Source organism: Phacochoerus africanus, chromosome 3 (assembly GCF_016906955.1).
Source record: "Phacochoerus africanus isolate WHEZ1 chromosome 3, ROS_Pafr_v1, whole genome shotgun sequence".
Classification (NCBI taxonomy): Eukaryota; Metazoa; Chordata; class Mammalia; order Artiodactyla; family Suidae; genus Phacochoerus; species Phacochoerus africanus.
The window spans coordinates 194,088,459-194,111,875 of NC_062546.1; the positions used below are offsets into that span (position 1 = coordinate 194,088,459).

The following is a 23,417-nucleotide window of genomic DNA, read 5'->3' on the forward strand; positions in this document are numbered from 1 at the left end:
ACTCTCCTAAAACAGAATGTCTACAAATATATATTTATAAGACACATAACGTATATACTTACAATGTGTAATAATATATAATATACATTTATATATAAAATACATTGACTTATTTATAAACATTTACTAACTATTCAGCAGGAAAACTGCATTTTTCCTTGCACCAGAATGCACATAATACTGGGATTATTCTTGTAAATAAGCAATTCTGCAACAGTTAATAATTTATACCTTAAAAGTAGCAAAAAAGTTATTTTCTACATTTCAGTATCTGTACTCAGAACAGAGCCTAGGTAGCCTTTGGTAAGATTAACTTTTAAAAAACATAAAACCTTCTTTAGACTTGCTTGTTTGTTTGTTTAATTTCTGGGGAGTATAGCTGACCTATTAGAAGTTTTTATATGTCACTCCAAGTTTGTTAGAGTATTTTTAAAAAGTGAGTGAAATACCTCCCTGTATTTTCTCCCCAAAGTTTTTCTACTTAAGGTGCTGCTTAGTATCTTAATACATTTTAACTTGGTTACCTCATAAACATTCTACCACCTGCGGAGTTCCCGTTGTGGCTCAGCAGAAACGAATCCTACTAGTGTCCATGAGAAGGCAGGTTCGATCCCTGGCCTCGCTCAGTGTGCTGAGGATCCAGAGTGGCCGTGAGCTGTGGAGTCCGTCGCAGACATGGCTCAGACCCTGCGTTGCTGTGGCTCTGGTGTAGGCTGGCGGCAACAGCTCCGATTAGACCCCTAGCCTGGGAACCTCCATACACCGCAGATGCGGCCCTAAAAAGATAGGGAAAAAAATTCTACCATCTTCATATAGCAAGTTCTACGAAGGACACACAGATTTCAAAGTTAATACCTCTCAGGAGAGTAAGTGACTTCGCTTCCTATGGGTGGTACTCCACGGTTTTGTGATAAATTACATCAATAGTTTCCTTGAGAAATCAGATTTGCTTGCTCAGGCAATTCTTCCTTCGCACATTTTCGATATGTGCGAGTTTCAGGTCCACAAATAAGTCATATCACATCAGTCCTCCAACAAACTGGTTCAAATGTCACCTGCCACTGGGCATTAACTTAGTCACTGCGTAAAGGACATGCATCCATCACTAGCCGGCTGGTCCACAGATCACTACAAAAGTCACTCGAGATTCATGATCAGTGATCACATCACTCCCTTCCAAGGCTGTCAGCGATGGGTCACTGCCACCTGTTGGTTCACACACAGACATCGAAGTGTGTAGCTGCGTCTCCCCATGACAAACCCAAATGACACTGGATCAAAACAAATCGCTGAAAGAGGACTGGCCGACCAAGATGAAAATGAAGTGAGGACGTGAAAAATGATTATACTGGAAATGAAATTCAAATAGAAAGTAAGTGGCGCTACGGAAGAGATAGATACTGTGGGACTGTGGTCTCTGCTGTCATGCAAGCCACAGGCACTTAAGGAAGACACACTTACCAACAAAAAAGAAGGACTGTGACAAAAGCGATGAAGCCGTGCCAGAGAAAGTGAAACCCTAACCCTAACCCTAACCCTTGAGATATTTCACAACATGGGAAGCTGGTCCAAACTTAGAAAAGGGCACAGCATCACCAAAGCACAGAAAACACTCTCGCTTCATGTCCTGAGTTATGCAACCAGGTGACGGCAAGCACAGTTCAGACAGACTACCTCGCTAAGTTTTTACAGAGACACAAAATGCTTTAATTCTCAATGTTTCTAATGTTTTAGGTGACAATATACTAAATAAATATTGGTTTTAAAAAATCTTCTCTATGTGCTAGCCATGGTTTGAATATCTTCAAGGTCATGAACAATAGTAATTTTCCCATCGGATGCTAAGGTTGCTTTCTGCACATTCTCAAGCTCCTGGGCAAAGTGAGGACTGTCTATATGTGAAACAGGTCAAGGAAAAGAAAATTGCTTTGCGAAGAGACCATGATGACAAACTTCAGTACCGTGGTCAGTGCCACCTGCCCTCTTAAAGCCAAAATCAAGAACCCTGCTCTCTTGAAACTTCATGGATGCTCAGTGGGATGAAGCGGGACTGAATCTGAAGATCTTAAGAAAGGTATGTTCACCAGGCTGTACTTGAGCCTGCAAGTGGCTGCGTTTGAAAGCAGGGTGGTTGAGAAGCTTAACAGTGGAAGTTGCTTGCTTACTTGGTACCACTAGAAAAAGCGTCAATGTGGACATTCAGATCATTAACACTAGGATCTGGAGCAAAAGGAAAAGTCCTAGGAGAAAGCAAAATTCTTGTGATGGAGACGAAAAAGCATTTTAAAAGGAATCTTGGGTGACGATATTTAATTAATGACGTGGAAAGGCTGAAGAATGTCACAGAAAATTAATGTTGAAAGGCCAAATCATCTCCGCTCTTTATTTGAGAAGAAGGAAAAGAGAGAGAAAGGTGATGTGTTAGAGGGAAAAGTAGTTCTTGCTGAAGTTCCGTTTTAATGCAAGTCCAAAGTTTTGAAGGGGAAAAAGAAGCCAGGAGCAGTAAAGTTTTCTCAAGGGCTGGCTGTTGTCGCCTGTTTCTGAACCTCCATTCCAAACCCCTTCCATTTTTCTTTCTGCACTACCAGGGACTGGGCCAGAGGAGTGGCGGTGGGGGGAGGGTGTAGTTAGCTAAAAACTACATTTCCCAGGTCACTCTGCAGCTGGATGTGCGTAGGTTCCTTCCGGGAGATGTACTTAATAAGATCGGGAAGGCAGCAATGAGGAAGACATCCTTTTCTGCTACCATCGATGCTGCCAAGCAGGAAGATAGAAACTTGAGTGTTTGCTGGTGTCTTGACATGATGAAAGGGCAGTGCTTGAGGTGTGCAAGCAGCTTCTGGCTTCTGAGTCTCAGCTAAGAGGGAGCCCTTTCACATCAGTAGCCTTGTAGTGACCCCAGAGTTTCAATCTTCCAGCCATTACGAGAACTACCAAATACCTTGTATTCAATCCCTTTCTGCACAAAACACCTAGAGGGGTTTATGCGTCTGCCCTGAACCCTGTCTGATACACAACCTAAGTTTTGAGAACGGGGGTCCTGGCTCCCTCTCCCTACTGTCCACTCTCTGTACAGCCGGCGGGAACATCCTGCTAGAACATCAGTCACCCCACATCACTTCCATCTTTAAAATCATCCAGTGCCTTCCCATGGCACGGAAAAGAAACCCCCAAGGCCTCGTGTCTTCTAGATCCTGCCCAACCGTGTCCTCAACCTCCAGCCACCGCCATTTGTTCACCAGGCTTCCGGCACGCTTGTAATAACTGTTTCATGAACCCATCAAGTCTGTTCCCACTGGAGAACCTTTGCACCTAAGAGTCCCACTAGGGTGAGCTGAAGCTGTCTTACTGGGGGGCCTTCTAGGCCAGGAGCTCCTCTTTCTCCTGGAAAGCCTGGGTCACCTCTTGAGCCATTGTAGCCATCTATGCCAGGTCTGCCTCTGGATCCAGGAGGCCCTGGGTGCCCCTACAGGAAACAAAATCATAGGTGAAGCATTTTTGCAAGAATTACCATGACAAAAAGTTATACAGTATATGGATCCCCGTATTATGGCCATTGTGACTCACATGTTTAATTTTGTGAAATTTCCTCCCCTGCTCACAAGTACTATGTAGCATAGCAAAAATAAATACATTTAGTTAATACACTCCAATTTAAATTAATTTGGTTTGGAGTATTTGGGGAGATTTGGGAGGAAATGGTCCTTGAAAGATTTACAAAGACTCTAATGACATATAAAGCCTCTAAAATGCCTTTCTTTTCTTTTGCTTGGTTTTCATATTAGAAAGGAGAGTTTTAAGCCCACTCCCACTATTAGGACTCACCAGCAAACAAAAACTTTCATAATGAGTATACACGTATTTCTAAAACACTGTACTTGACCCGACAAGTATATTTCACTCATGTTGAAATAATTTTCTCTAATCCATTTAAAAACCTTGCTGTTCAAGTAAAGTGTTTTGGTCAGAGTTATTACACAAAACTTGCAAGCACCCTTCCATTCACTAAAAGGAGAAAATAAAGTTTACTGTATATGTTACATAAATTATTTAATTTTGTTGGTGTCTAGTCGACCTACAATGTTGTGTTAGTTTCAGGTGTACAGCAAAGTGAGTCAGTTATACATATACACATACATATCTTTTGAACACATGATTTTAAGGGCTGTAATGCATGTCTCTCCCCTCTTTAAAAAAAAAAAAAGAAAACTTAAGGATACTTACAGGTATTCCATCCAAACCTGGAAATCCAGGAACACCGGTTGGACCCTAAAATCCCAGAAAATAAAACAAACCTATAAAGATTACTAAATATTAGATTAATGTCCTAGTTTAATTAGTTTACACAGTGACTGACTTAAACACCTTAATAATGAATGACTTGTTTTTTAAAAATAAAAACCCTTAGGGAGTTCCTGTCCTGGCTCAGTAGTTAATGAACCCGACTAGTATCCATGAGGACATGGGTTTGAGCCCTGGCCTCGCTCAGTGGGTTAAGGATCCAGTGTTGCTGTGAGCTGTAGTGCAGGTCGCAGACGCGGCTCGGATCTGACTCTGACGTTGCTGTGGCTGTGGTGTAGGCCAGTGGCTACAGCTCCAGTTGGACCCCTAGCCTGGGAACCTCCATATGCAGCAGGTGCGGCCCTAAAAAGACAAAAAAAAAAAAACACCATAATAATAATAAGAAAAAAACCTTTAGCAGTCAGTGTTACCTATTTTTACATTGATGAGCTCAAATGCCAACATTTATAACTCAACCTTTTGAGCTTTTCTTTCCATACTTAGGAAGCCAACTTGGCAAAATCAGTTCAAAGAATACATTCAATACCATATAAACTAGAAATTCACCTTCTCAGAATCGATTTACCCTAGAGACACTCTTAAATGTAAACACAGGTAATTTACAGGACTGTTTCTGCACACTTGCACTACACCAAATTGGAATAAAATCTCAAATTCTCATCAACAGGGAATAAATTATAGCTTTATCTGTGTGATGGAATACTATACAGTGTTTTTGAAAAGATAAGTTCAATTTACATAAATTGATATAGAACAATCTCTAAGCCATATGGTTGATTAAAAAGGAAAGGCTTGACATGATACATAGAACATTATTTAGATTTTTTTTTTTAAAGTCATGAAAGACCACAACTCCTCACTGGGTATTCACGGATTTAAGGGCTTAGAATAGATCCAGAAAGGCACGCTCCTCTGGAAAGGGGTTGGGAGTGAGGGCTGTTTATGGAAGAGGTGTTGAGATTTAATCTATTATAAGGTGCAAATATATATACTATTTGCGATTTTAGAAAGTCCAGTGTAGTAATGCTGGTGAGTGGTTAATATGAATCTTTTACTTAAGAAGAAGCTTACCTGAAGTTCCCATCGTGGCTCAGTGGTTAACGAACCTGACTAGTATCCATGAGGACACGGGTTCTATCCCTGGCCTCACTCAGTGGGTTAAGGATCTGGTGTTGCCATGAGCTGTGGTGTGGGTCACAGATGCGGCTCAGATCCCATATTGCTGTGACCGTGGCGTCGGCTGGCAGCTGCAGCTCCAATTTGACCCCTAGCCTGGGAACTTCCATATGCCGCGGTGCAGCCCTAAAATTAAAAAGACAAATAAATAAGTAAATGCAGAAAAGGAAGACGCTTACCTTATCACCTTTGTCACCTGCTGCTCCAGGAAGGCCACTGTCACCTCTCATCCCTTTCTCTCCTGGAAGTCCAGTGGGTCCTGGTGGTCCCAGGGGTCCAATAGGACCCTGTGGCCCTGGTGGTCCTGGTTGACCCTAAGAAGAAGGATTAAAAAGGTGAAGGGTGGATGATTCCTCAGTAATGCTTTCTAACACCAATATATGGTCACTTGGGTTTACTCAAGACTGGAAAATTAAAGATGGAACAAACTCTAATAACAGAAGCACAAATGACCAGTTAATTATTATTAAAAAGAAGCAGTTGCCTTTTCTAATCTGAATCAAAGCTGTACAATAAATTTGAATTACTGCATGTACACACATCTATAAACTGATTACAGCTCTCTTACTAGGTTCATTCTGTCCCCGACACTTATAAATCTTGGGTTATTTAGTGAAAGAAGGAATTTTTAAAAATCAAAGTCTCCTGGAGTTCCTGTTGTGGCTCAGCAGTAACGAACCCAGCTAGGATCCATGAGGACACGGGTTTGATCCCTGGCCTCACTCAGCTGGTTGGGGATCCAGCATGGCTGTGAGCTGTGGTGTAGGTAGCAGACGTGGCTTGGATCCCGCGTCACTGTGGCTGTGGCACAGGCTGGCAGCTGTAGCTCCGATTCGACCCCTAGCCTGGGAACTTCCATATGCCACAGGTTTGCCCCTAAACACACACACACACACACACACACACACACACACTCCGAAGTCTCCTTACTATTATGTTTGTGACACAAATTGAGTGAGGAAAACCTGCCAGATCTTTGACTTATTTCAAAAGGCAATGGATTTATCTACACTTCTAGGGGAAACCATGTCTTTTTAGCTGCTCTTATCAAATATCTTATTCATAGTTTGGAAGCATGTTCTCCATGCCACATTATGTTTATGCAATCCCACTTTCTCTCCATGAATAAAAAGGTTACCTCTTATTTTATTTTTTTTGGCTGCACCTACAGCATGTGGAAGTTCCCTGCCAGAGTTCAAACTCTCGACACAGCAGTGACAACACCAGATCCCTAACCCACTGCCACCCCGGAACTCTGGACACCTCTTATTTTAGGTGAAGAAATTCCATGAGCTTAGTTCTCCCCCTAAGTCCACAGTGGGAACATCTCTGGCACCAAGAGATGTTCCCTCCAAGCCTGTTCTCCGTTGCACTGATGCAATGAATGACTCTTCAGTCATGGCAGAGCATCTTATAGTTCTTTCTCCTCTGAAGGAGGGAACGGCTGGCCTCAGAGGGGCATACTTCCCTGGCCCCCACGATGTGGCTCCCTCCTCTGCCCCAGGCCCCCTTCTCTCTCTCCACAACCCCTACATGCATGGTTCCTTCCAGGACTGAAATTTTAAATGCTGTGGGATCCTAATATCCCCATTTCTATGTCTCAGCATCAGCTTCTCGAACTTCCCAGTGATCATACATAGCTGCCCTCTCAACAGATCCTTGAAAACAATGGTACCTCCAGCTTTAAAAAAAAAAAAAAAAAAATCCCAAACTCTTGGAGTTGCCGTCGTGGCGCAGTGGTTAATGAACCCGACTAGGAACCATGAGGTTGCGGGTTCGATCCCTGGCCTTGCTCAGGGGGTTAAGGATCCGGCGTTGCCATGAGCTGTGGTGTAGGTTGCAGACTCGGCTCAGATCCCGTGTTGTTGTGGCTGTGGTGTAGGCTGGTGGCTACAGCTCCGATTAGACCTCTAGCCTGGGAATCTCCATATGCCGCGGGAGCAGCCCTAGAAAAGGCAAAAAGAGAAAAAAAGAAAAAAATTCCAAACTCTTGATTTTACCCCAAATCTGATCCTCCAGCCATCTTCCCTCTTGACCCGGAATCCTGGAAATCACCCTTGACCTTCCTCTTTCTGCCAACCTGCATTTAACCATGATCAGTTCTGAGCATCTCACTGCCAGCATAAATCTGAAACTTCCCACCTTGCTCTCTGCCTGGCTGTGAAGACACTGGTGCAGACCAGCAGCAGTGAGGCTGCTGCTCCAGGCTCCTAAATGGCTCTCTAGCTCCCTCTTACCCTCCCAGCATCCAAGTGACGTTAAAGCAGCAGTCAGATCACAGTAAGGCCCTGCTTTTTAAGCTCTCCTTGTCTTCCCGCTGCATGTAGAATAAACCTTGCGATCGTCCCCTTCCAGGCCCTGTAGGGAGCGACTCCAGATTCCCTTGCATCCCATGCTGTGCTGTGCCTGCCCACCCCCGCCCCCCATTATGCCCCAGCCATGCTGCTCTTCTCTGCTCTAGGGCCCTGGTGCAAACGTTCCCTCTGGATGGCTCTTTCCTTAGACCTGCGTGGAGCCTGGTCATTAAAGAGTGAGGTCGGGGAGTTCCTGTCGGGGCTCAGTGGTTAACGAATCTGACTAGGAACCATGAGGTTGTGGATTCAATCCCTGGCCTCGCTCAGTGGGTTAGTGATCTGGCGATGCTGTGAGCTGTGGTGTAGGTTGCAGATCCGGCTCAGATGCTGCATTGCTGTGGCTCTGGTGTAGGCCGGCGGCTACAGCTCCGAGTCGACCCCTAGCCTGGGAACCTCCGTATGCTGCGGGTGCAGCCCTAGAAAAGACCAAAAAAAAAAAGAGCAAGGTCAGTCTCTCTGGGCTGATAGAGCACATCCTTGGGAGGCTCATGAGGAGGAAACAGAATGATTGTGTCCAGGCTCTGCAGTCAACACCTTCCTGTGAAACCCAGGCCCACACTTACTAGCTGTGTGACCTTGGGGATCTTTCTTAAGCCCTCTGTTCCTCAGCTTCTTTATTTTTTAATTTTATGTCAGAGTTCCCACTGTGGTTCAGTGGTAGTGAACCCCAACCAGTATCCATGGAGACTTGGGTTGGATCCCTGGCCTTGCTCCTTGGGTTAAGGATCCCTGTGCGTTGTGGTGTAGGTTGCAGATGCAGCTCAGCTCTTGAGTGGCTCTGGCTGTGGCATAGGCCAGCAGCTCCAATTCGACCCCTAGCCTGGGAACTTCCATGTGCCATAGATATGGCCCTAAAAAGGTGAGGGGGGACAAAAATAAATAAATAAACAAATGTCATGTGATACCACTTGCAGAGAAACAAATAGGCATTTTCTCTAAATACATGTTTATACATGAATATTTCTAGAAGGATATACAAGGAATGGCAAGTTGTCATGTGCCAGGAGTGAGGAACCAAAGCCAGGGCAATGATACATTCTGTTGCATGAGCATCTTATCATGAGCACATGCGTCATTTACAATAAAGTTTAATTACTATTTCTCTTTCATCAAGTCACTGACTTGAGAAACATCAATAAGCTTTCACATTTGCCTAACTTTTATGCATCAAAATCGTATTTTATTTGTACTTTCCCTTCTCTTCAGGCTTTTTCATCATCATTATAATAGTTACTATTTCTTGAGTAGCCATAAAGATACTAAAGTTTAGAATATCCAAAGAATATTAAATGTATAAACATGTGTCACAAAAAAGACAACAATGCAATATAAAATATAATCACCCGGGCACAAGCCACTTGGGGACACACTGAGGGCATATCAATTTACTCTAGATTATTGCACAATTTCTAAACTACCATCTAAAAGCAAGAAAAAATAATGACTTCAGCTGACCTTTTCTGCTTGTGTTAATTAATCTCACTTGGTTTAGATTCATAACCATTGGTTAAAAGCTCCCATTTCCCCTCAATATAAGCCTCAAGAAATAACTGCTTTTTCATCAAGTTTGGAAATTTTCTTTTTGTCTTATACACAATCTCCGCAAAACTCCGAAATTATCTTTAGCAATCGCTGTACTTTTGCAATAATGTATTATTTTAAAAGAGCACGTTTGAACAGAAAATAAAACAGCATGTTTGAAACGTAAAGGGCAACAGAAAGGAAAACCAATAAAGCTATAAACTTTAACGTGTTTTGTTTCAAACACGTTGGGTCCAAGGAGCTGACGGAACTCTGGGGAGGAAACAAAAAGGAGTGAAAATATTCAGCTCGGTGGCAGGAATGATAAAACTCCATGCAGTATGGAGAGGTGTCCCAATTTGAGCAAGTGCCATTGAAAACACTCAAACATAAATAACTCTGGGGTGGCTGTTTGCATTATTAAATTCTTTGCCCCTCCCTACCCCTGACCTGTCAGGCTGACATTGTGGCCATTTCTGAACAAGCTCTGTTCTTTTTTTTTTTGGTCTTTTTTTTAGGGCTGCACCTGCAGCATATGGAAGTTCCCAGGCTAGGGGTCAAATAGGAGCTACAGCTGCCAGCCTACGCTACAGCCACGGCAACGTCAGATCCTTAACCCACTGCGTGTGTCTGTGATCTATATTGCAGCTCACGGCAATGCCAGATCCTTAACCCACTGAGCGGGGGCCGGGGATTGAACCCGAGTCCTCGTGGATACTAGCTGGCTTCATTACCAATAGGCCATGATGGGAACTCCTGAACGAGCTCTATTCTTGTACAGACTTCAGTGTCCTGTCCCTCAAGTGTGTCTTCCCCCTGGTTGTGCAAGTCATCTCTCAGTTCCTCCCTTGGGAAGTCTCCCTCACCCCGTACCCTTCAGAATTAGATGCCTCTCCAAGATATCTCCATAATGACACTTTTTGCCTGTATGCCCCCTGTGGGACTTCAAGGTCTCTTCAAGGAGATAGAACTCAAAGTCTCTGGCCAAGACAAGAATTACCAGACCCTTAGCTTCACCCCACCCATATTGTAATGCCCCCTCCCCCATCTTGAGCACCCTGTCCTACCCCTTCCTACCCCTACTAGGTCCTTACCCCACCCCTGTAGGGCTTGATACACCTGCAACCTATACCAGCAAGTGTATCCTAAGACCCCTCTTTTCCCAACCAGTCAGCTGGTCATCTGAGTTATAAAAATGGGTACAACCATGGACTTGGGGTTGGCTCTCCCTGATCATCAGGAAGTCATCCTGCTGTGCTAGCAGCATCTCTTATCTCAATAAACTCTTCTTTCTTTCACCTTGCTATGCTGGAAATTTCTTTTTCCAACCCACGTGCATGGACCACAACACTGCCAACCCCACACTCACCAGACTGTGACCTCCTGGAAGCCAGAGTCTAGGTGCCCGAGGCCCTGATGTAAGAAAGGCAGAGAACAATAAATACTTAACACGACAATGCTCACACCGCACCCACTCGACCCAAGAGAAGACTGGAAAGGAGGAAAAGGAGCTGCTTTCTCCCTGAACTCCCATCCCCAGAAGACTGGCTGAGAGCAGGCCAGTTAATGGGGATCTGAGATGTTCCAGTTTGGGGTGAGCAGAGCTGTGGTCCTTAAGCAGCAATGTCACTATGCATTGTTGTCCAACTCCAACACAGTCATCATTCTGTCTTCTGGCCAACAACCACACTACTTTGCAGGTGAAAAACTAACAAAAAGCACTAAAGGGCTACATTTTATGGGGAAGACTGTGGTTTGCTTTATATGTAGTGCCGTTTTGTTTTGTTTTGTTTTTTTCCAATGAATAGGGATTTTACTATAGGATAAGTTTTTGAAAGAAGTCCATTAAACTCTGCGTAACAGTTATTGAATCTATCAGAAAGCTGCTCACAAAAACTTCCCAATTACCAATCTTGAAATAGCCATCTTGCATTCACCCAGTTGGAGTAAATAATTTATCTACAGGGATGTAGAAAATAATTCCACCTTCATTAAATTATTTTACGCAACAGAAGGGATTGGTAAAAGAAAACACTATGTTTACCAGTAAATATTTGAGCTGACTAATCTATCAGGTGATACTAGAATTAACTTCAGGATAAACAGGCTTAAATAACAAGCCCAGAAAAGACATTTCTCTAACTATGGAACCATTAAATAAACACCAAGATTTTACATCTTTAAAAAAATTTTGTAAAGAAATATTCCATTCCTATCTGTGCACCTTCCACCCAGGGTATGTGATGGATTGCTATAGCAAAAAGAAAAAAAAAAATGCCCAGGGGAATGGCTGGCTTTCAGATGTAAGATAACTGATTTAAAAATTTTTTTTGCTACTATGTGGATGGAATTGCCTTTGCAGTATATGACTTTCAGTGAGAGACGGTGAAGTCAGAAAACAGATTCACTGACTCCAGAAATGACAATCAGCTTGACAGCTGAGGAAGCTCTGGCATGCCACGGGAAGCCACTGGGTCATCGCTTTCCACCCAAAGGCCAGGCCAACACGGTGTCATCAGACCTGTTCTGTGTGCCTCCCCACTGTGGCTACAGTCGCGCTGGGGGCTCGGGCCAGCTGTACAAATAAAGGATGAAGGCCATCCGAGTGGACATGGAATCCCACGCCGGCCTGGCTCTCTGGGGCCAGAACATTCCTTTAGGATTCCCCCGTGTTAATCATCTGTGTCAGGAACAGCTCTTGAGCTGGGCTAAGATCAAATTATTTTTATTTCACAACTTGGTAGTTGATCCCAATAAATAAAAGAGAAAGTATATTTTTAAAACCAAATGTTTTTTTTCCCCCAAATTCTTCAAATCAACCTTTTGGGTTCCCACTCATCTGCTTGCCTCCACAGATCAAACCCTACAGGGAATGACAAAAATCTAAGAAATCCTTTGTTGTTTTAGCGGTGGGGGGGAGGGGAATGGCTACAGATAGACAACGACAAATGCACGTAGAGTCAAACCTTTTCTGCAATTACCTCTTGGTCTTTCCTAACCAGAGAATCACTGCGAGGAAGTATAAATTAATGAATAAATAAAGGAATCAACACACACACGAATAAGAAGGATGCTTTTATGACACCAGTTACACCAAAACTTCTAAATCATTCTTGGCTTCTTAGGCCATGACTTTGATCATCAAGAGTGTCCCAGGAAGGGGAAGGTATTTTTTTTTTTTTTGTCTTTTTGCCATTTCTTGGGCCGCTCCCGCGGCATATGGAGGTTCCCAGGCTAGGGGTCTAATCGGAGTTGTAGCTGCCAGCCTACGCCAGAGCCACAGCAACGAGGGATCCGAGCTGCGTCTGCAACCTACACTCAGCTCACGGCAACGCCGGATCGTTAACCCACTGAGCAAGGGCAGGGACCGAACCCACAACCTCATGGTTCCTAGTCGGATTCGTTAACTAACCACTGCGCCACGACGGGAACTCCAGAAGGTATTTATTTTTTAAGCTTGGTGGTGCACTTTTCACAGTGTCCATACTTTACCTCATTTAATCCAACCAGCAATACTGAGAGATGCAGATAAACATCCCCATGTAAATGAGGAAAGCCTAGTAAGATGGTATAACTTAAATTCTCATGCATATTAAGCTTAAGTTTGTACCTGGATCAGTCAGTTTCTCTCCAAACCTCTTCCTGCCTCAGCCTGGCCCAGCCACCTGGCCCAGCCACCATATGCACCTGGGCTTCCAGGCACAGTTCACTTGTTTCCAGCCTCAGTTTATTTGTAAATTTTATTTTATTTTACTTTATTTCATTTCATTTCATTTTATGGCCACACTTGTGGCATATAGATGCTCCCAGGCCAGGGACTGAATCTAAGCCAGAGTTGCAACTTACACAGCTAGATCCTTTAACCCTCTGAGCAGGCCTGGGGATCAAATCCATGCCTCCACAGCACCCTAAGCTGCTGCAGCTGCAGACAGTCTTAACCCACTGTGCCATGGTGGGAACTCTTATTTTTAAACTTTTAAAAAATTTATCTTGAGGAGTTCCTGTTGTGGCTCAGAGGTAATGAACCCGACTAGCATCCATGAGGATGCAGGTTCGATCCCTGGCCTTGCTCAGTGGGTTAAGGATCTGGCATTGCCGTGAGCTGTGGTGTAGGTCTCAGACGTGGCTCAGATCCCATGTTGCTGTGGCTGTGGTGTAGGCCAGCAGCTGCAGCTCCGATTTGACCCCAGCCTGGGAACCTCCATATGCCGCAGGTGCAGTCCAAAAAAGAAAAAAAAAAATTATCTTGATGTGCTCTATTTTCTCCAACAAAGTTTTTTTGGGTTTTTGCTTGTTTGTTTTAGGAAACAACAGTATTCAGTATTTGTGGTTCTCAAATCTAATTTTCTAGTCTCACCCTGTATCTGTTTTCTAGAAACTTCTTGAATCTTCTTCCCTGCACATTTACACTCGTCATGTCACAAGCTGAGCTCATCACTCCCAGACCAGCATCCCTGCCTTTCTCTTTCTGACTTGGCTCCTTCTACCATCTAGGCTTCGGCTGACCCTCTGTCCCTCCTCTTCCATGCCCATCCCATAACCGAGCCTATCTCATCTTTCTTTGATGAAATCTCAGGTGTCTGTCTTCTTTCCATCCCACTTCGGAGGCCCTGGGTCACCGTCTGGCCCTCTCACCTGGGTTACCCCAGCACCAGCCTCTCTTGCTTCCCTATCACCCCTCCCCCACTTCCACATCCGACTGTCAACTGCCCTGCAGTGTTCCCTGTGCTGTGTCATTGTTGTCATCAACACCTGCAATGAGGACAATCTACCTTCTTCCACCCCAGCCACACCTGGTCCCTGCAGGTCCACACCTGCACGCTCTGCTCCAGTTTCACTTGTGCCTTCTGTGTGCCTGAAGCAGTAACAGCCTTTATCCAACTGAAGCTCGGATTCAAGCTTCTTCCAACCAAAACTCTCACCATGATAACCACGGTGATGGTGAAAGTGTCACCATTCACTGAGGACTTACTCTATTCTGGGCACTGACATGGCGCTGGGCATTCTTTTCATGGGATCCTTACAGCCTTAAAGCAGAAAGTCACTCTGGGAGTTCCCGTCGTGACTCAGTGGTTAACGAATCCGACTAGGAACCGTGAGGTTGCAGGTTCAATCCCTGGCCTCACTCAGTGGGTTAAGGATCCGGCGTTGCTGTGAGCTGTGGTGTAGGTCACAGACGTGGTTCAGATCCCTCGTTGCTGTGGCTCTGGCCTAGGCCAGTGGCTATGGCTCCGATTAGACCCCTACCCTGGAAACCTCCATATGCCGAGAGAGTGGCCCGAGAAAACGGCAAAAAGACAAAAAAAAAAAAAAAGTCACCCTGTAGCTGCTTTTCGTTCCCAAATGAGGAAGGAGGAAGCCGAGGCTCAGGAAGATGAAGCCAGGGACCCTAGACCACTTGGCTACCATGTGGGGAAGCAGAGTCACCCCTGACTTCAAAGTTGCTGCTTCCTTTTTCTACCCCAGTCCTTATCAATTTCAATCTCACATCCACCCTCAAATAATTAACACCTGTATAGGCTCAGTACCTATTTCTCATTGTTCAGTGCATGCTCTGTTCATTAACATTTACTTGTAGTAATGTCTTCCAGTAAGATTTTTGAGACCTAGGATCCATGTTCATTTTTATTACCACCCAGCATCTTGGCTGCTGCTTTGCCCAGTATAAATTCTAAACGTACGCTCATGGACTTGTATAATTCAAAGTGACAAAGATGCCTTCCACAGGCTCCCTCCGCCTTTTGAATGCTTGCTTGTAATTCAAATACTGTGCCACTAGGTGACACTATAACATCACTTAAACACAAACGGGCCTTGGCGTGCAGCCTAAATCCTTTGAGTCCTCTATCACAAGGGAAAAAAGCTTTAAAGATCTCAAAGGATTATAAAATAAATAACAACAACAACACAAAAAACTGTTACTCAAAGAGGGGAACAGACCAAGGACACTGGACTACAGAGGCGGAGTATTTTCTTATATCTTAAGTTCACCTCACTCAGTGAGGGGAAAACTTTGGTCAGTTTCCCCTGGCATGACATTGACTCGAGATTTTCAGCTGTTCTTTTATTTTTTTTAATGGACATAAAGTGAATATTATTTATTTTTTCATAAATATAAGCAGGACATGAATGCGGTCTTCCAAAGCAGTCAGATAAAATTCATTTGTTAATACCTTTTCATTTGATTTCTATATCTTTTTTCTTCCAGTTTTATCGAGAGGTCATTGATACAGCACTGTCCAAGTAGAAGATATATAGCGCAATGATTTAACTCCCACACGTCATGAAGTGACACCGCAATAAGCAGAGGGAATATCCATCATCTCATACAGACATTTAAGAAAACGATCAGCTGTTTCCTTAAGAGGCAGCCCGGTGCAGTGGAAAGAACACTGCACTGAGAACCAGAAAACATGGCTTGCCACCCAACAATAAGTAAGGGCACCCCTGGAACTAGATCATTGAAGAGTGGTTTTCCCGTTTTTAAAAATGGTGGTTAAGTGGGTAAAGAACCTGACATAGTGGCTGTGAGGATGTGGGTTTGATCCCTGGCCTTGCTCAGTGGGTTAAGGATCCAGTGTTGCCATAAGCTGTGGTGTAGGTCACTGACAGCTTGAAGGCTTGGATCTGGCGTGGCTGTGGCTGTGGTGTAGACTGGCAGCTACAGCACTGATTCGACCCCTAGCCTGGGAACGTCCACATGCCGCAGGTGCAGTCAAAAAAAGAAGTGAAAATGACAAACTGGTGCAACATCAGCTCAGCGTCATACTCCTGGAACCGAACAGGCAGCACTGAGAGCCCCTGAGTAGCTCGAGTTGAGGGTCTCTCCCTCCCCCTTCCTTGCTCCAGTTCCTGCCCCTGGCCCTCCCCAGGCTTTTCTCCTGTCTGTGTCTCCCTATGCGGGCTCCTCTTCCTTCCGGGGGAGGGATTCCCCCTGCAGCTCCAAGGGGCCGCCCTGCCCTCTTCTCCCTTTCTCTTAGGCAAATGTGTTCATCTCTGTGGGGTCAAGGGCATCCAACTCTGAGCCCTCCTCTATCTCCCTCCCTGGCCCAGGCCCTTCTCAGAGCTCCAGCCACACACCAACCCCCAAAGCTGGACTCACAACCATTCCTTCAATGGGTCCTTGGCAACAAGGCTCCATCAACACAGCTGCTCACACCACCCCTGGGCGTCCTGGGCACCTCTTACCACCCATCTCCAACCGGGCCACGCAGAGTCTCCCTCCCCTCCCCACCCATCTGCCTCGCAAATATTCCCAACACCCACCTGCTTCCCCCCACATCCACGCTCCCCCACTTGCCGAGTCACTGGGGTGACTTCAGTAGCCTCCTGGTGGGTTTTCTCTAGTACTACCCCCGCCCCACCACTATACTCTCCAAAGAGCAGCCAGAAAGATCTTAATAAATTTAACCTGTTAGTACTCTTAACATCTCTCAAAGGCTTCCTACTTCTCAAGATAACCCGCCCCTGCTTTTCCAATTGGTCCTGTGCTACTTGCTCCCTCACGCCTGTTGGTCCCTCAAACACACCAGCCCATCTCCTTTTCTCATCAGAGCCTGAGTAGGGGCTATTCTTTCTGCTCAAACATCTGCAGTGCCTTCCATGGTGGCCACGAAAAGATATGTCCACTTCCTAACGCCGGAGCCTGTGGCTGTCACCTTAGGTGGCAAAAGATGTGATACACTTAAGGATTTTGACAGGAGGGTTTTTTTCCTGCATTATCCAGGTGGGCTCCAAATGCCATTCCCAGTATCCTTAGAAGAGGGACACAGAGGAAGATTTGATACAGACACACAGAAGGGAAGGCGCTGTGAAGACAGAGGCAGAGACGGGCATGATGTGGCCACAAGCCAAGGAACAGCAGCCAGCAGCAGCTGGCAGAGGCTGGGAATAGAGCTCCCCTGTTGCCTATGGAGAGAGTACAGCAACGGTGACCTCTTCCTGAGTTGTGGGCTTCTGGCCTCTAGAGCTTGTGAGATAATAAATATCTGTTGTTTCAAGCCCCTGGGTCTGTGGTCACCATAGCAGCCCTAGGATCGAACATGACATGCTTTCCCCAGGCCATCACTAGGGGAGCTCTGATTCTAGCAGGTCCAAGCTTCCCCAGCACCAGGCGCCACGCACAGAGCCTCCTGGGTCAAGCCAAGTTAGGGCAATGTATCCACCTGGAGAGGGAGCACGGATCTTCATCTGTTCTTTTTCCTGATGCATCCCAAGCAGCTAGACCTCCCCACACCTGGCACTCCTCAGGTGCCCAGGCACCCAACGGTGATGGACGGTGGATCTGTCTCTCCTGCTGGGCTCTGAGCATCAGGCCTCACAACCATTCTCTTTATCCCCTGGGCCTCGCAGCCTGGTCAGATGCCCGGCACGAATGCTCAAAGCTGTTTGCTGAATGAATGGAATTGAATGAATGGTTATCTGCTGAATGAACTGCGCCTTCATGTCTGTATGAATGAGGAATGAACAAAACAGCACCTGGAGACACAGCTGTTTCCCTGCGGATTCTTGGCAACTTATTGAACATGGGATTGGAAAAGGAAGACATATACTTTTCCTTCCTGAAAAGTTTGTAAGTCAGCATTCTAACTAATTTAGTCCGATGCTGGGAGTTCCCCTTGCGGCGCAGCGAAAAACAAATCCGACTGAGAACCATGAAGTTGCAGGTTCAATCCCCAGCCTTGCTCCCTGGGTTAAGGATCCAGCATTGCCGTGAGCTGCGGCATATGTCGCAGACACGGCTCGGATCTGGTGTTGCTGTGGCTGTGGTGTAGGCCAGCAACTGTAGCTCCGATTGGACCCCTAGCCTGGGAACCTCCATGTACCACGGGTGCAGCCCTAAAAAGCAAAAAAAAAAAAAAAAATTGAGTCTGATGCTACCCTCACCCTAGAGAGGTGTTCTCAGAGTCGCAAACACCACTCCCACCCCCACCCCCATGTTCCTGCGTGGCATATGCCCAGCCTTGAGATGCACCTTATTTCTCACCAACAGCCAGGCTGCCTCCACCGTGGTAATGACCTTGATCCTCTTGAGTTCAGCCTAGTCCCACATTTGCTGAGCTCTGCGCCCGCCCGGCCGCGGTTCACACTGGGACGCAGAGCTCAGCAATCGTCGTTGCTATGGAATTGAGCTCCACACGGGGGCCTAAGGGCCGGGCCATCAACCACTGGCCATTCAGTGAGGTGGCTGACCGGGGGCAGCTACGCCAAAATCTACCTTCAGACCCAAACTGCAACTAGGATTTCCTGGTGAGGTTTTGGACACTTGGCCTGTTTGGAAACTAGCACAGGCAAATTATGTAATAAAAGGAGCAGGCAAAGATAGGCTGGTTTTCTCGCCTTCTTTCTCCAGCACAAATGCTAGATTAAAGAGATTGTCGGCATTGTGAAAGCCACCTTAATTAACTGGGAGTCATTCCTCTTACGAAGACATCAGCTATTAGTGACATTATTAATAAGCCAGATCAGGGAACGTGCATACCCTCCCTCTCCCCAACCTGTTTAGAAATACTTCTTCATGCACGGGTATAAAAGATTGTCTTTTAACTTCTGCAAGTTTTCCATTCTTCAAAAATTAAGGTTAATATTCGTGACGGGGCAACGCTTTAACAAGTTACAAGCTGGCAGGTGGTGGGCTGAATTCTACCAGGAAATGTGTTTGATTGAGAGGCACTATCGTTTCCCCAAATTCTAAATTCTGATGCCTTCTGATGACCAATGCTCTGCCCAGATCCCCAGGGTCCCTAAGGATGAGGTCCCTTGCCAGGGCCCCTCAGGTCACCTGCTGTCCCCCAAAGGCACTTTGGTCTATGGGCTCAGGCAGGGGTTCATAGATCAGAGAATTCTCCGGGAAAGACACAATGAAGTAGGGATTTGGTTTTTGGAGGAGAAAGACGTGGCAGGAAAAAGAAGAAATGAGGCCCCAAATGCGAAGGGATGGTGACAGACCAAATCGGCCAACTTCTCCATGGTCATTGGAACTTGCTTCCATCTGAGGATCATATAATTGACTCAAGCGAACTTTGGGACATGAAAATAAATGCTCTGAAACATTTATCAGGTCACAGTCATAGAGCGTGCTAGCACACAGCTGTGTGCGTGACAAAGAGGTTGAGTTCTAGAACTTTGTGTGCAAATAATTGAAGAATTTAAAAAAATGTTATCGAGAGTTAAAATTTCCCAAGGAAATTCCTTTTTATCATGGAATGCAAGCTCTCAGGACAAGTGAACGATATTGCAGGCCAAATACTTGTATAGACCTTAGTGATTTTAAAGCCCCCACAGGAAAGACTGCTTTTCCTAATGTGTGATTTGGGTTTTTGAACCAAAAAACGAAGACACACCTTGAGTTTGAAGACATTTGACCGCCTATAAAACTGCTGAATTATAAAATTCTATTGACTGAGAAGTTACTAGACTCCCTTGAATGGAAAACAATATATAGTTAGAACTATATTTTATTCTGGAAAAAAAAAAACTATAAAAAGGGGCTTTCATACCAAGCGGGTTCTGTTACTAAAGCAGAACATACGAGATGCCATCCTAGTCTGTAAAGACATGTAATCTCCCTCGTTAAGAAGACATCCATCAAAAACACAGGGATTCTGGGAGTCTCAGAGTCTGGCTCAGTGGGTTAAGAACCCATCGTTGGCTCTGTGAAGATTCAGGTTCGGGTTCGATCCCTGGCCTCCCTCAGTGGGTTAGGGATCCAGCATTGCCACAAGCTGCACCGTAGCGTCGCAGAAGTGGCTCAGAGTCATTGTTGCTGTGGCGTTGGCCGGCAGCTACAGCTTCAATTAGCCCCTTAGCCCCTTAGCCCAGGAACTTCCATTTGCCACTGGTGTGCCCCTAAAAAGAAACATAAAACACAGAGCTTCCTCCTTTGAAACTGATATACAATAATTTAAGATCCTGCCTATTTCCACCTCATTCATATTCTTAAAAAGAGACTCTAATTAGGTTTGGGGAAATGTTAGGCAGAGTCACAAAGGATTTTGGAAGTTGTAGCAGTCAGATGAAGACTCTCACATCACAGAACCATAGGTTAGAGCTGCGAGGGCGGGACCAGCCCCCAGTACAAACCCTTATTTCCCAGTGAGAGCTCTGACCCCCATCTCCAGGATCACATCCTCAGACTCAAGGTCCTTCCAGGATCATTTTCATTTCTGTGGCTCAAGGGCTAATTTCTACCCCAAATTCACAAGGAAATCTGAATTCTGTGAGATACTCCCTAACAGGTGTAAATTTTTTTTTTGAGGGGAGGGAGAACTCAGGGGAGGGACTCCCCACTGATTCTATTCCAGTTTCTCTTGGGTTTGGCAGTCTCCCCACATACATGCTGCAGGTGGCTGGCCCCACCAGCTCAGGCTGGGCAAATCCAGCCCAGGCTGAGGTCTGAATTTTAAGTTATTGATTTATGTGTATAAACTACCTACGAGGGGCCATCTACCGTGACCATCGCAAAGAAATACTGGAGGGTGGGGGAGCGGAAATGACTCCCAGCTCTTAAAAGGGGAGAAACAAAAAGTAGGCAGCATATATTTATAGAGCGCCCTCTGTGGGTCAGAAGCCAGAATAGCATTTTACCGCCACCTTTCAGGAGCACGTGCTTACAGTCTAATCAAGAAGGTCAGACACGGAGTTCCCGTTGCGGCTCAGTGGTTAACGAATCCAACTAAAAACCATAAGGTTGCGGGTTCGGTCCCTGGCCTTGCTCAGTGGGTTAAGGATCCGGCGTTGCCGTGACCTGTGGTGTAGGTGGCAGACGCGGCTTGGAGCCAGTATTGCTGTGGCCCTCCCTGGCATAAGCTGGTGGCTACAGCTCCGATTCGACCCCCTCCATATGCCGCGGGAGAGGCCCAAGCAATGGCAAAAAGGCCAAAAAAAAAAAAAAAAGTCAGACACATCCATGATGAACCCAAACAGAGCTACAGGATGTGGTGCGAGAAGCCTTCAGGAAGGGGCCATCCGCACTGGCTGGGATGGGCAGGAGGGCAGAAAAGATGGAGGCAGAAAAGGATAGAGAAGGCTACACAGATCTGAGCCGTGTCTGACACCTACACCAGAGTTCGAGACAATGCCAGATCCTTAGCCCACTGAGTGAGGCTAGGGATCAAACCCACATCTCATGGATACTAGTGGGTTCTTAAGCAGCTGAGCCACAACGGACACTCCTAGACTGTATACACTAAAGGCAGTGAGCAGCCCAGCTGGTGCAGCAAGAGATGTGGAAGGGGAGGTAACAGGCATAGATGAGAACACACGTTGGGGTGAGACTGAGGACCTCTAGTGGTACAGCAGTGAGACTGCACAGGTTGGCCCTGAAGGTGTCCTCCTTGGTTCCCAGGCTTAGATGCATCCAAGCTCCACCTCAAACCCCAGGTTCTGTCTCCAGTGGAAACCCTCGCCCAGCCTGGCTCCCCAACACTCGCTGGAGACACAGCAGTTTTGACCTGGGGCGGAACCAACCACTGACTCATTCAACCTCTCCTAGGAACGCCTGGCTGTTCCACTCATGGGCTGTGCCGCCCCAGGCAGAGCCTCAGTCCTCGGAATTCAGTATATTCCTATTTTTATAGGCCACCTTGAGCTGTCACGGCAGCTCTAGAGATGGTGTGTGGGTTGGCTGGCTGTCTCCCAAACTATCTCCCGGTTATGCACAAGCCACGCTCCCAAATTCCCAGCTGGAAAGCTTTACCAGCAACTTACGGCCTTCGCAAGGGACCCATCTGTCTTAGGAAGGGCAGAGGTTGATGCGTGTTCTACACACAGTTCTTCCTGACCACCCAGAAACAGGGACTCAGACAGCAGGGTGCAGCCCACCCCTCCACGAGCCCTCCTGACCCACAGCGCTGAAGTCTGCGTTCTAGGAGACACAGGGCACCCTCTGTGCATGCTTGGGATGGCTGAACAGCCCAAGGACACAGGAGGCAAAGCACCCAGGCTGCAAATCTGAGGAAACTCAGGCTTGGGCAGATTCACGTGGCCAATGGGATTCCCCAAAGTTATGACTAAGCTGGTCTTTGAACCCATGTGTAACCCTCTTCTCATTGATCATGGGGGGAAATGCTGGGATGGAGGCAAGATACCCGGAGGTGGTTCCTGCTTCTTCCACATCCTAGCGAGTTATTTAAAACTCTTGGAAATACAAGATTGTTTGTATGGACCGATGGAAATAATAATCCTATTGGCCTCATGGTGCTGCTGTGGGATTAGAGCTGTTTCTCATTTGGCATGACCGGCACTTGAGAATGGATAGTTCTTTGGTGTGGGGCTGCCCTGTGCCTTGTAGGTTTTGAGCAGCATCTGTGGCCCGTGACCCACTGGAACCAGTAGTGGCCTGTTCCATCCCACTGTGACAGCCAAAAAAAAAAAAAAATGTCTTTGGATTTCATGACATTGGAGGACCACACCTAGCCGGCTTCACCAAAGCAATTGTCCCTCTGTATCGTGTGGTGTCCTTATGCCCTTCCCGCCACAGAGCTGGTGATTCCATTTTTCTTGGGCCTCCAGCTCAAAGAGTCTTAAAATTTAGATGCGCCGATTACTTCTTTTCCATTTGTACAATCTTGGTGCGTTTATATCAACAACCTCACCGGAACAGCAGACTTTTTTTCCTGAGGTTGTGTACACTGACATGAAAAAAAGCTACAGCACTTCTTAAGTAGCTTGTTTTTAGAGTCCTAACTTTGTTCCAGGCAAATGCTGTTTTTAAATTGTATTGTGAAAGTAGCTGGAAAAAGATGAAGATGAATTCTGATCGCCAAAATTCTGAATGTACTAAAGAAAAAAACCAAGGAGTCGAAGCAGAAAGGGATGTGCCATAACTTAAGTTGAATCAGACAGCGGCTTTTAGCAAAGAACTTGACAAAAGACATGCACACATATCATGCAACTGCTGTGTGAAGATAAAGCGATGCTGTGGGAGAAATATATGGTCCCTTCTCTCAGAAAAGTAACATTTTGTGTCTTTGTAGGCTGATCTTTACTGAATGGTGGGTTTTGAGTGTCACACACAGCCCCGTGGGATCGATTTAGACACCCTTCAAAATGATCACTGATTGG

The 23,417-nt window shown here is 45.9% G+C and overlaps 1 protein-coding gene across 3 annotated transcripts in view; it reads right to left on the reverse strand.

The window, feature by feature from the left end:
- COL4A4 (collagen type IV alpha 4 chain) overlaps positions 1 to 23,417 on the reverse strand; it is a 139,802-nt gene that overhangs the window by 90,110 nt on the left and 26,275 nt on the right. For all 3 annotated transcript variants that reach the window (XM_047773662.1, XM_047773663.1, XM_047773661.1), the window contains exons 5-7: positions 5,658 to 5,792; positions 4,225 to 4,269; positions 3,350 to 3,466 (exon numbers count right to left, since the gene is read on the reverse strand). In XM_047773662.1, coding sequence (XP_047629618.1) covers positions 3,350 to 3,466; positions 4,225 to 4,269; positions 5,658 to 5,792 — 297 coding nt within the window. The remainder of the gene's footprint in view (positions 1 to 3,349; positions 3,467 to 4,224; positions 4,270 to 5,657; positions 5,793 to 23,417) is intronic.